Raw genomic sequence first — 13,045 nt, forward strand, 5'->3', positions numbered from 1 at the left:
GCCATAACACGTGACAAGGAAACAAGGAGGAAGACAAGACAAGATAGGAGAAAAAGGATTTTTCCAGGAACTCAGTGAGTGCTTGCTGACAACGCACCTCCACTTTGTTTTCAAGTGGCTTTTTACTTAAGAATTCACAGTCAAAACATTAAGAGTAACTTTTGTAGCAGAGGTCTTTCAAACCCAAAATATTTCAGTATAATATATTAAAGTGAAATGGAGGACAGCCGCAGAAAGTGACACCCCTTGATATTTAGAAGAAAGGCTTTCTGATCAGCAAAGCCACACTTTCCCACTATTCACAACCTGCAACCAAGTATTTCAGTTTCCCTACTTCTGTTTTAAAAAAAATATAAATCCAAAGAATCAGCAGGGTGAGCTGGTATTGCAAGAAGCTACTGCTCAGCTCAGCAGTCTTCAAAGAGAAAGGAAAGCTGGGATTCAATTGCCAACAGAAGAAAACTCCATCAAGAAGCTGGACAGGTCAAGCATGAAGGGTCAAATACTACAGCACTGCTGCCCAGCGGAATGGGGAAGGAACCCCAGAAAGGGATCACGGGAAGATCTGCACGTCGCATCGACAACCGGCGCTGGGAATCAGTGGGGCACCACTTCGCATGGCAGCAGGTCTGCATTCCACCTTTATCAGCATACCCTCAGCATGCGTCCTGCTTGGACGCTCGTAGGTGTTGGACTTAAAGAGAGGATTTTATCTTGCCCTTGTAGGGGGGTGGGTTTGACGTAATGAGTCCGGACTTCTGCAGAGAGCCCTTCGGTGTCTCAGACTGAGTAAAGCACAAAGGTATTGTCAACCAGGCTCACATCTACACGCAGACTTAAACGAACAGCACGTCACATGCAATCAGAGTCAGTGACTTGAATGTGCAAATACCGGGAGCAACCAGACTTCAGGGAGTCGGAGAAACCCATCTTGTATGAATATTCAACTGAACACAGAGAAAATGCTCTATAAACAAGAGAGCTAGACGTGAAGGTGACTTGAAAATCTTTACAGCCAAAAGCGCAGATGATCCTACTTGCACCTAAAACGGGGCAGAAAGCTACATAAACCGCCGCAGAAATAAATTCAACGCACAGCTTTGGGGCTCCTCAAGGTCACCTGCAGTTACAAAAAGATTCCAGAACCCTGTACTCGAGCCTGGCAGGTAGGCAGAGGACTAAATGGAGCTCAGCCCTTCTGTGTTAGAGAATAATCTGTCTGCCCACATATGCCTTTGTTCCCGAGCTGGCATTCAAAGCAGCTTGCTCTACTTTTTTTTCCTTTCCATTTTTTATCCCCCCCCCCCCCCCCCCCCCCCAAACTGGCAGCAGAGAACAAGTACCCAGCATTACATAAATCATTTCAGCTATCCGAAAAAAGCAAGTGACTGAGAAGATACATCTACCGGTTAGCTCTTTGTTTCCTTTGAACCATCTGATGGTGGTGGCTGGTCTGCTGGCCATGGCAGTGCAGTTCAGCTCAATCTCTTCTCCCTCAACGGCGATTTCTTTCTGGATATCAATTACCAAATTGCGTGGCGGGACTATAACGAAAAAAACAACACAACACACACTTGATGAAAAAAACATTTTTTGATCACTAACACAAGACAAAACCTTCAGGAAAATCCGTAAAATCTACTAGACAAAACTAGCCACCAGCATTTATTTGATCTTTCCATCGATCAAATCCTTTGATAGGCAGTTTCACAGTAATTGGAGTAAGCACTCTCACTCTCCACCTAATAATCATCGTAGTTTTGCAAATTATTACTTATCAAATTTGTAACTTTCTGTTCTCTCTCCCAGGCAGGCACCATTCCAGGGAAGAGCTTTAGTCTTCTGCGCTACTCGGTTGTGTGTGTTGCTATTTAAAAATACAGCTTGACTCCGTGCACGTTTCTTGGCTGCTGCTGACAAGAAGAGGAAACACAAAAGCTGACATTTGGAAGTGTATTACTTACCGTGCCTCTAACCTCGCAAGGCAATTTTTCTTTCCTGCTGTTCAGCTTCGAGCCTCAGCCGCAAGGTGCGGAAGCAGGCCAGCAAACATCAAGCACATTTAAGACGCTCAAAAAGCCGCTGAGCACAAGCCCAGAGTGGAATGCCTTCACCTCTGGAACAACACTGTGTTGCCCATCACACTGCCATAAACCAAATACAAAACTGCCCCAGAGAGAGGAGAGAGCCAGCTCTGCGCCCGGCGACAGGCACCTGCATCATGGGGCAATTCCTTGAGGATGGTAATTTGCTGTTCTCCCCAGACACGTATCTTCCTATCAAACAGAAAGCTAGAAGACTATATATACTCAATGAAAAACAATCCCGTAATACTCAGAAACAGGCTAGCACTTCAGGGGGACAACACCCACTGCAGCACAACCCAGTGACATGACCCAGGCTTAAAAATGATGACACCGACACAAGGAATCTCTTCCCCAGGAATGCACCCATGGCTAGTGAGGCAAAAAAACAGAAAAAAATGAACATCAAGTGTCCGTACAGCACAGAGCTGCAGTTTCAGAAAAAACCCAGAAGTTCCAAAGGAAACTCAACCTTGCTGTGATCAATATGATTAAGCAACTGCATAGTTCAAATGTGACTAACACGTTTTTGAGCTAATGAAGAACAAATATGTATAAATACCATCCAGATGATCAAATGGACTAATTAGTCACTTGTGGCTTTTCTCTAAAAAGAACAGAACGGGCTACATATTTGAGATTTTCACATGTTCCAATTAAGCATGAATAAATCGACATATCCCGTCACAGAAGACATTAAAGTACATGGGAGAGAGGGGGAGAAGCACACTGCTAAAGCAAATGTGAAGCCTTCTCTGAATACAGACTACAAAGAAGGATGCCTTGAAACTTTGCTCCACTCTCCAAAGTGAGTATCATTAGAAGCAGATCAGCAAAACTGCTCTTTGATAGACCTTGAGAGATACCAAAGTCTGAGCGATGACCACGAGATCTTTGGCAGGGAATGCATTCCTAGGAGGACCAGCCACATACCGACACAGAGAACTGCTCCCCCGCCCCGGCTCATTTTTAATTCTAATTAGGGCGTCAATAATATGGAAGAGAGGAAAGACGCATTATCCTTGGCGTCACGGTACCCGATCTCTCCGTACTACTGCTAGCTAAGATAAAGAATCTCCTCCTCAGGCTTCTAATAATAAACATCGATCGTCCTTGCCTGCCCTGTGGACTAAGGTTTGGCCAGAGCATGCAACGGAGGTGAAGAGAAAACACCCACCACTTCAGGGATGTTGGGGAAAGGCAGGCACACGCCGGCCATGCTGCAAATCCTTCTCAAAAAGAACTGAAGTATGAGGCAAGAAAACAGACACTTTCCCCTGAATTCTGAAGCACGATTCATGTTTAAAAATAACAACAACAAAAAACCACAACAAAAAACTGTATTTTGTCTCCCACTCGAAAGACATGCAGTGCTGGCTTATAGGTGAATAAAGGAAGTACTATTATTTCAAACGCCTTCTTAGCATTGTTAGCAGTGAAATGAAATCCAACAAACTGTGTTTGTGTGTGTATGATTAGAGAGAAGAGCTGGAAGAGAGCTATGAATACTGGAAAGTGCACTAAAACTTTGAAGATGTTGATAAATGTAATAGCTATAGTAGAACTGCTTATAAACATTATTTAAACAACGTATAAAACCCTAAGAACCAAATCTCATTAAATAAAAGAAGGAAGATTGAAACTAATCAGCGAGTGAGATCTTACATTAAGTCACCCTCAGTGATTCAGGTTCTCCTATTAATAGAGTCTTAAAAGCCGCTGCTAATCTGTAGAAACAGCTCTAATAGCACGAGCTGCTATTATTGGTAACCGCATCGGTCTTGCGGCTGCACGTGCACCGCAGTCTTGCAAAGCTCGAGGGAGTGACGGAAAGGCAAGAGCTCAGCGGGGCTGTGTGTGAGCGTATTTCGGGGGGGGCGGAGGGGAGGGCGCAGAATTAACTTCAGCTCCGCAAATAGCCGTTCCTAAGCAAATGAGCAAACTTGTGATGTCAAATGAGAGCTCTTACATTCTCTCACACGTGAAACAAATTTTTGCAAAATTAATAGGAAGCTATCACTTTCCATTAGTCAAACTCAAGATTTCTCTGAATATGTAAGTCAGCTGACAAACATGCAAAAACTTACACATCTTCACAATGGCAGGAGGTTCACCAGCGATGCCGTTAGTAATATTTGCCCTTAAGGAATATCATAGATGGGCAAAGAGGCTGTCATTCGTCATTAAAATGTAATCTCTCAAATCCCCAAGTTTTGGAAGAAAAGATTCAGCATGTGATCAGAGTAGTCTGATTACAGAAAACACAAAATTCATAAACTGAACGGTTCTACCATGCTACGAAGCATTCACATTAATTTATTTTCCCTCTGCATATCAGATAATTACTGAAAGATGTTTTCTACAGCTTTTACTTTCTGGCTGACTTTCTCGCGTCACTGAATGAGATGCAACCACTGCCACTTATCTTCCCTTCTTCCTAAGAAACGTGTCTTCTCTCGCCCTAAAGAAAACAGGTGTGAGACGGAGGAGGGCTGGTCTTGCACAGCTCCCGCTGTTCTGCCAAGCCTTGGGCTGGACAGACACTCCTTCCAGGACGTTAGCAGATCCAGACTTGCCCTAAAAGCCTTTCCAAGCGACCCGCCCAAGTAAAAGAGAGCCTTGGAAGTGGAGAACACCTCACGCTTACACGTCTGCTTATTCTTTGAAGCCAAAAATTGCCTGCGAACAAGAAGGGGAAGACCCGAGAATCACACTAAATATGATGTAACCTACAAAGAGAGGCTCAGGGATGCCTCGCAAGACAGGAAGGCGAGGCAAGGGCTCTGGCATGCCACCGGACAACCCACTTGGTATCTGCTGGCAACCCACAAAAATCTTGTGTCTGCAGGCTCGAGTCCTAAGCTGCTTTGAGCTACTGCATAGCTGAGCTGGCCTCCAGTGGGAGAGCACTCGGCGTTCAAACCCTTGCCATGTTTCATCACTGGAGAGCTGTGGCTCTCTCTGGGTGGCTGGAGCTCCCTGAACGCCACACGGAGCCCCGTCCTGCTAACCCTGTGCGTCCAGGGATTACAAAGGTCACCACGAGCACCTCTTCGGTCCTTACCGAGCACTGTAATCGTGGTATAGATTTCCTGGGGGGGGGTCGGTGTAGAGCTGGCAGAAGTACCTTCCTTCATCAGAAATGGAGACGTTTGTCAGGGACACTCGGAGCTCGCTGTTGGAGAAGTTCACCAGCTGGAACCTGCTGTCCTTCAGCGCTGTGGAGCAAGCACACCTTAGTGACCGCCGTGAGATGCAGCATCCCCCTCTCACCGCACAACAAAGTAAAAGGTCTACAAAAATAGCAGTAGCGTCTAGACAAGCACCCCACGGGTTCCTGACTGCAGCTTCCATCCCGCTTCTTACCTTTACGTCTGGACCTATAAAATATTTCTGTTCTCAGATCAGTACAAAGAATCAACAGAAGCAAATCCCCGGGCACAGTATCAAATCTTTGGACACAGTTTTATTATCAGATGGCTTAGGGATGTGTAGGTAAAATGCCTATTGTGAAAATAAGCAGTAAGCTGACCCGTGTCTGACTGTACGCCGTCAGTGGATGAGGGACAGTGTGACAGATAAAAGAACTGGGAAAAGTATAGTTTAAAAGTTGTTTCCTGACCACAGTAACGGCTGCCTCAATTACTCTAAGAATTTGGAAACCAAGCATTTTCAATCTTACCAGCCAAACACAAGGGCCTTGAATAGCAGCACAAGTGGAGGGAGCGACCCAGTCCCGGCATGTGCACATCGTTAGATCACACAACGCCTCAGAAGAGAACATGGTTTGCTGTGCGTTTCCACAGCGCTGGGCACAACGTAGCACTGCGTCCCATCCCCACAGTGACATTAACGCAGGCAATTTAAAGCATTTCACTGCAGCTACCATGCTCCGTGGCATTGTTGCAACAGGAAACAAAGCCAGACTCATTCGCTGGAGATTTTGCTTTGGTTATAAAGAGGCATAGATCATCTTGAAATTTTCAGTCTTTGAAGCAAACAGATTACCTCTGAGAACATTGCACTGTCTCGGCATTGCCCTATTCAATTTGTTTGTGTCAGCTAAATATTTGGCACTCAATTGCAATTCACCCTGAATTACTACAATCAATTCCTATTGCAAAGTAAGACGGTCTGACTTTTAAAGGGGACCATCAAGGTTTCCATTAAGGAGAAAGATTATGATTGCCTGTCTCACGTACCCTCTAAAGAATTGACTAAACTTTAAGCGTCTAGCATTGCATTAAAAGAAGTGATCTCCGCAAATGCTTTCTCCCGAGCGCAAGCGAGGCGCAGGAAAAGTTGTTATCAAACAAGGAAAGATGCAACTTACGTCTGAAATCTCTGAAATAAATCGTTTGTCTGTTGGGATTCAGGAGCTGAATCACCGAGTCGTCGCTGTTCTTGACGCGGCAGCTGATGGTGGCAACGTCTCCCTCCACCACTGTCACATCTTCTGTAACCAAATTCTGACCATCACCTTAAAGAGAGAGCAAAGATGAAATAGCAAAATGAGAAATTATGTCAGCAAGTTTCGTTCAGGAATGAAAAGCTCCACCGCCACCGCACGCCCAGCGCTCTTGCAAAACGTGCCCAGCGGCACAACCCATGGGCCGCTCTGCCAACATGACCTTGGATTTTTAACTGAGCAGCCCAGCTGAGGAAGAACTTGTCTTTTCTGCCAGGGGCACCTTGGGCAGGCAGTGGAGGAGTACCAGCCGAAGAACCCCTGACCCTGGGTCCTCCAGCCAGCTGAGGTTATACGAAACCAGGACCCTCAGCCTTTTATCTGTCCCCCGTCCCCCGCCCCGTCCCATCCAGTAACTAAGCAAACAGACCTTGCACAGCCACAGCTGGGTTTTGCTGGGGCTGGTATTAATTTCACCGAACAGATACGATTACGCGCACGACCAACACTCAAACCAGCAATGCTGGGGAATACAAATATGGATCTCGCCCCTGAACTGTACTGGCCACCACTAAATTGAAGAGGAGTAATTGGAAAGGAGCTCTACGATAGGCACAGGGGAAAAAGGACTACTGTACAGCTAACCGTTTGTAAAATGACCGCTGTATGGCCTCATCAAGGAGCATGCTTTTTACTGCAAAGAAGCCATTTTATCCCAGCACATCCTCTCTGCTGTATTTGGAAGCGTGACCAAAGGCAGAGGACGAGGGAAAGATCTCCCCAGACGCCACACGCCCCTCCATGCTTTAATCTTCGCACCAGCCTCAGGGGTGCGAGTTCCATGCCATGCGCATGGGAATGGCAGAAATTCGCTTCCTCTCTCAACAGATGAATTTTGTTAAATTACCTTGAAAGAACAATTCACTGTAAGAAGCACTTATCCTTTGACTCGAGCAGATAGACTTTAGGGAGCCAGTTTTTACTCGCTCTGTGTAATCAGTAGGTACTATTAATGTCCAGAGGCAGGAAAAAAAGAATTCGATGCCAATTATGCTGTGGGAGCCTTGTAATCATTTACAGGTCATCACCTCGAAAACTCTTCTCCTAATGAATCGAATCATTACATCACATGCACGCTGAGAAATCTGCTTCACGTGTTAAAGAATGCAGGGGATGAGAATTTGAAAAAAAGCACTTTGTATTTCAATTTTTCCAAAACTACCGGGAATCTCGTCAAGATTGGAAAGTGAGCTGGAGGGGCATGGAGCCAAGGCAGGACCAGGGACACCACGCGAGGGAGGGACTCCAGCCAGGGGAATGCTAACTGGAGTGCCTTTCGGTAACGACTTAGGTCTGCTCACAAACTGCACAGACATTACAGACCAGGAGACAAAGCGGAGGCAAAGCAAAGTGGGAGAAATTTTGGAACTTTGATCACCAGTTGGCCAAATGAAGTGAGGGTACGCAGACACCTGGCCAAGGGCTGGGTGGCCAGGAGAAGCCCTCTGCCGATTAGCAGCTGTCTTGGCACAGCTCCCAGTTTAGCCATGAAAAACACAAAAATGCAAGGTTTTGTTAAAGTTTGCACCAGCAAATCTGGGGATGTTACTGATACTCTAGTTTTTCCTGCACTCTCTCCCTTTTTCTTTCTTTCTGGCTTGCATTTCTCTTTTGACATGCCTGGGAAATGAAGGTTTGACAAAAAGTTTGCATCGTTTGGCAGGAAGGAGATCAATAAATCGTCAGACACCTTTCCACACCGCATGGCACTGAGTTGAAGCCTGGGCACATTTTTCTGCCCTCTTGGTATAAATGTCATTTCTCCAGATTGACGAACTTTAAGCAGCAGTGGGAAAAGTTGTTACCGAACGGAGTAACATCCGTACCTTCTGCACTCGGGGCCTGAGCCCCAGACCCCTCACCAGTGTACCGACAGCACAGACCCCAAAGGCTATCAAAGGAATACGCATCAACCGCCCGCACTGCATCTTGCCTCGCTAACAACAAACTGCGGACGCGTCACAGCAGCGCAGAACTGATCCTTAACAGCGGCAGTCAGGCTCCAGCGTGAACGACATTCAAATATCTCAAAAGCAGTGCAAGCAGAAATATTAAGCGTTACTAACTGCTTCTGGGGAATAATTTTATCAAACCCATTCAAAACAAGGTTCTTGCACAAGGATCAGCTTGATATGTTCTCATAAACGCAATACTCCTTACAAATCATTAACAAAGCTATTAAGATTCGATTTCCATCTAAGCAATTATTGCTAGCATATTTTTTTACATTTACTTTAAAAGACTCAATCCTATTTTCAATTCATTAAACTGTTCCTTGCATTTACTGAATTTTACATCGGCTTAGAAGCCTATTTGAATTAATAAGAATTACAGTAGAAGTAATTTAGAAATAAATTATTTGAAGTTCAAGCCACTGAAGCTTTTCATGCCGGCATGCTGCTACATTAAGCCTGCTGACTGATGGCTTTAGAAGTCCAGCATCTTGGTCCAGGCTGGCATCAGGATCCCTCCCCGGAAGGCATTTATTCTCCCCGAGGGCCTGGGGTTAACGACAGGCAGGGTGCACGTAAGGACACGCCAAATCCATGGCCTGAAGCAGCCGGCATCTCCAGCCTCACAGACTTGGCGTATTTATTCTGAATCAAAGGGCGTCTAATCCGGCCGTTGTCTGCAAAGCTCCTCTTGCTCTGCTGACCTGAATTTGCTTGCTTAACTGAAAGCACCAGACTGTACAAGTTAACGCTTTTGGGTATCTGTATTCCTATCTGCTCCCGCTTACCAAGACAAGAATGTTATTTCCGTGAACAGCATCAATTACAAACTCTAAATTAAATAAAACTGCAACGTGAAGTGAGAACTCTTTAGACCCATCTTCAAGTCAACATCTCAGGAAGTTTCTTGGTAAATATTTACTGGCAGTATATAAGTATTTTGAGGAGCATTAAAGTAGACACTTTTACAGCATTACAGCATGTTGTAACAGAAAAGGGAAGCGTGGCGGGGAAGGGGAAATGAAGTTTATGGACCCAACATAGAATCAGAGAAGGTGAGAGAAGCAAAGGGAAGCTACTATTGAAAACCAACTTTACATCACCTGCCAATTAGCAATACTTTGGGGGAGGCAGGGCCTGAGTAGACCCAATGGGAAAAACCCCCCAACAGAATTATACGGGATAGATTCTCATCTATTACCTGTGAATGGACTATAAAAGCCTGCGTGCGTGGTCCGCATATTAGACAACAGGTCCCTGTTGGTAGGTCCAATATAAAGTAGAAATCCTCTGCCCAGCATTCAATGTGCGTAACAGACAGACTCCAAGGCCTGACTTGGAGTCTTGCTCACCTTGATCTTGAGTGTAAGACATTGCTACTGAGGGAGGAAAAAAGGAGGGTGAAAGAAGCCAGCCTCCGAGGACGGGCTTCAGGGAGAACTGCCGTACACATGCAACACACGTGTACAATCTTAATGAGCAAGTACAATAGCTGAAACAGATGCCTGCAATGCAAGGGGAAGGAAAAAGTGCTACGCATGTTTCCTTTGCTACCCAAAGCAACTCTCTGGCCTTGTTTCCTGAATCTCTCTGTGCAATGTAAAAAACGACATCGTATTTTACACTTACTATGAGGGGGAGTACAGCGAAGGGGTGCAACGCTTGAAGAACGGCTTTAGCTAGAACCTATACAGTTCATTTTTGCACTTGTCTTTCTGCCTTAGACCACTGCAGTCTTTGCTTTTAAGGCTGCAAAGACAGATATAGATGAGTAAACCATGTTTCAAACAAGTTCCTCTTAGCTGGGCACAGCCCAGGGACTTTGGCTTATAGGCAGTGGTCACATTTAAAATCAATTCTTTCTCCACTTGTAGCACACCAGGATAGAGTGAAGCATCAGGGAGAAAAGAGGGAAGGATTAAAAATACGTGCTTGTGAGCACAATTCTTCAATTTCTAACAAAACATGAGCCACAGGTACTCTGTCGTGAGCAGCAGCGCTGCTAATTCAGTCTACAGGATACTGCCACAAATGCTTTCCAAGAAAGAGTCGTTTTCGTGATACCTGAACTATGTAAACCCATAAACTTCAACAAAATTCCTCTTAATAAATTGAGTCAAAGGAAACAAGCCACACGGATACACAAACTATTTGTTCGTGTGCTCAAGGAAAAAATGACACAATGATCAATCCACAGAATGAATGTAATTTGAATGTCAAAACTCATCTATCAATTGCAGCTACCTAAAAGGAATGTGGTGGTTAAATAACCAGCCAAAGTTGAGATAAACATTGAGCAGGTTTTATAAACACCTAGCAATCCACCTACTCCAGAAGCTTTGTCTCCTTGCAGTTACTTCTCTTCACTGAGCAGTTTCTACGCTCTCTCCATCCATCACAGAGAGAGCATCCCCTTAAAATAAACATCACGAACCGTCTTTTCAGGAAGACTACAGGAGCCAAAGAGACTTTCTGCCGTGATCGGATACAGGAGCCTTTCAGAGTAGGAAAAAGATGGAAATCAAATTGCCATTTAATTTCTCTGCAGATTTGCTTCAAGGAGGGAGAAGAGAATTGACAAGGCAGCGCTGGAAGGAGTTGCTGGAGCTCAGTGCATCTGGTCTCAACGTCTTGAGTGACTGTTTTCAAAAGCTACAGTCGTCACACTTGAACTTTTGAGAAGAATGGACAATCCATGCTAATTGTGCTGGCAAGAAAAGGCAACTGCTTTTTAGAGTTAATTTCATGACATCTTTTCACGGGTGAAAGAACGATAGCAATTTTAGATCGGGCTGCCTCCAAAACATATGCACACGTGCGAGCACATGACGTGGCTCTCATCACACGCGAACGCTGCTGCAGCCGAACAGGTCCCACCCCAGCAATGAAAAGGATCGGGTCTGGATAGTAATGCTTAAAAAACATGCAGTAAAAACCAGTCTGCATTCCTCGATGTGTATTCACGGTATTTGGAGATAGGGATTTTGTCATCACCTGGCAGAAACAAGCTTATTGTGAAAACCTCAGGGTGAAGGGAAGGCAGGAGAAAAAGCAGCCTGCTGCTACTTACAGCCATGCATAATCCCTAACAGAAACCCTCTTGAGGCCACAGAGTCCGGAGCTACACGTGGGCATCTCTGAACGTTTCTTCTTTTAATTTGATCCTCACCCTCAGAGGAAAATCTTTTCCACCAAGATTACAGCTAACATTTTGAAACAGCAACTTTCTCTTCTACTGAGATCTAATTACCAGTTTTGTGACCCCAAGTCAAGCATCTCTGAGACTTCCCTGCATTCAAGTAGCTCTTATTCCCTCTTCAATGTCTTCTCTGTGGCCAGCAACAGACTCAGCGTGGCCGGGATGCAACTCTGCTTCCCATGGCAAAAAGCTCTTCAAAAAAAGTAACGGTGGCAAACCAAGTTCTAGAAAAAAAATCTCATTTTCAAGTTTGTTCTGCTGTGCAGGCCTGTCATCTTCAATACACTGCTGTTAGGTTTTGCATGTGAAAATCCCTATTTACCGAACACCGAGAGCAACAGCTACTTTCCAGCAAGGTGTCGCACTGCAGGCTCAGAACCAAACTGAGCAGACCTTGCTCAAGTCACATGAAGGGAAAGGGATATCACAGCTCCACTTCTCTCTCTGAAGCAGAGACTACAGCAAGTTGATATGGTAATGCTCACCTTGTATGAGTATTTTTACTTTCAAATGTAACGTATATTATTCTTTCTTTATCACTACAGCTAGGTTTAAAAGAATTCCTTTGAGAAAGGATGCTGCTGCTGATCCCGTTGATACCAGTGTTGGTATCACCCAACGGTGCTAAGGGCATCAGTTCCCATTTGCGGGGGGGGGGGGGGGGGGGGAAGGTGGGGTGGGTGCAATTAACATTCACAGAAACTCTTCCCAAAACCTTAGTAACGCAGATCTGGAAAAATACAGGTACTACCAATCGCTAATGAAGTGCATTGCCCATGAAGGAACTACTCCTCGGTGACGTGCAATGCCTCTACTTTCCAAGCAGAGAACAATCCCGGGCAAAGTTTATCATTTCTCAGAAGAGGAAACGGAAAAAGAGATGGAGGCACCAGATTAAAGCTTCCCACTCAGTTATTGTCAGAGCCGAGATCGATACTGACCTTGCCACATGTCCCCATAAAGCCGGGGTGCTGGAGGACGCTTTCTCCTCACTTGCCCTCAGCTGCATTCGTTCCACACTTGGCTGCCTAAAGGTGGGTTGCTTTTTCCCCGGGCTTCACCATCAAACCCAGGGTGAAGAACTTGTGCTCAGTTTTGGACGACCAGTCAGGCAATCTATGTGGATCCCCACTGGTGATTCCGTAAGCGGGACTGGCGACTGCAAGGCTTCTGCTCTTTGCAGCGAATTTCTGTGAGTTTCCCTGACGTTGTCTGCAGGGACAAAAGCACTCCTGCCACTCAGCATCCTCAGCGCCAGCTCTTTCATCTTCTTGTCACACGCTTTACGCAACCTCTGTAATCGCAGGGACCTATTTCCCCTCTTTCTCGGTACATATTTTAG

At 45.4% G+C, this 13,045-nt stretch overlaps 1 protein-coding gene across 1 annotated transcript in view; it reads right to left on the reverse strand.

Moving 5' to 3' along the window:
- The window catches only part of CADM1 (cell adhesion molecule 1), a 172,530-nt gene that overhangs the window by 49,134 nt on the left and 110,351 nt on the right, over positions 1–13,045 (reverse strand). The window contains 4 exon segments of the mRNA XM_030021598.2: positions 1,407–1,544; positions 5,149–5,185; positions 5,187–5,302; positions 6,418–6,564. Coding sequence (XP_029877458.1) covers positions 1,407–1,544; positions 5,149–5,185; positions 5,187–5,302; positions 6,418–6,564 — 438 coding nt within the window.

Source organism: Aquila chrysaetos, chromosome 8 (genome assembly GCF_900496995.4).
Source record: "Aquila chrysaetos chrysaetos chromosome 8, bAquChr1.4, whole genome shotgun sequence".
Classification (NCBI taxonomy): Eukaryota; Metazoa; Chordata; class Aves; order Accipitriformes; family Accipitridae; genus Aquila; species Aquila chrysaetos.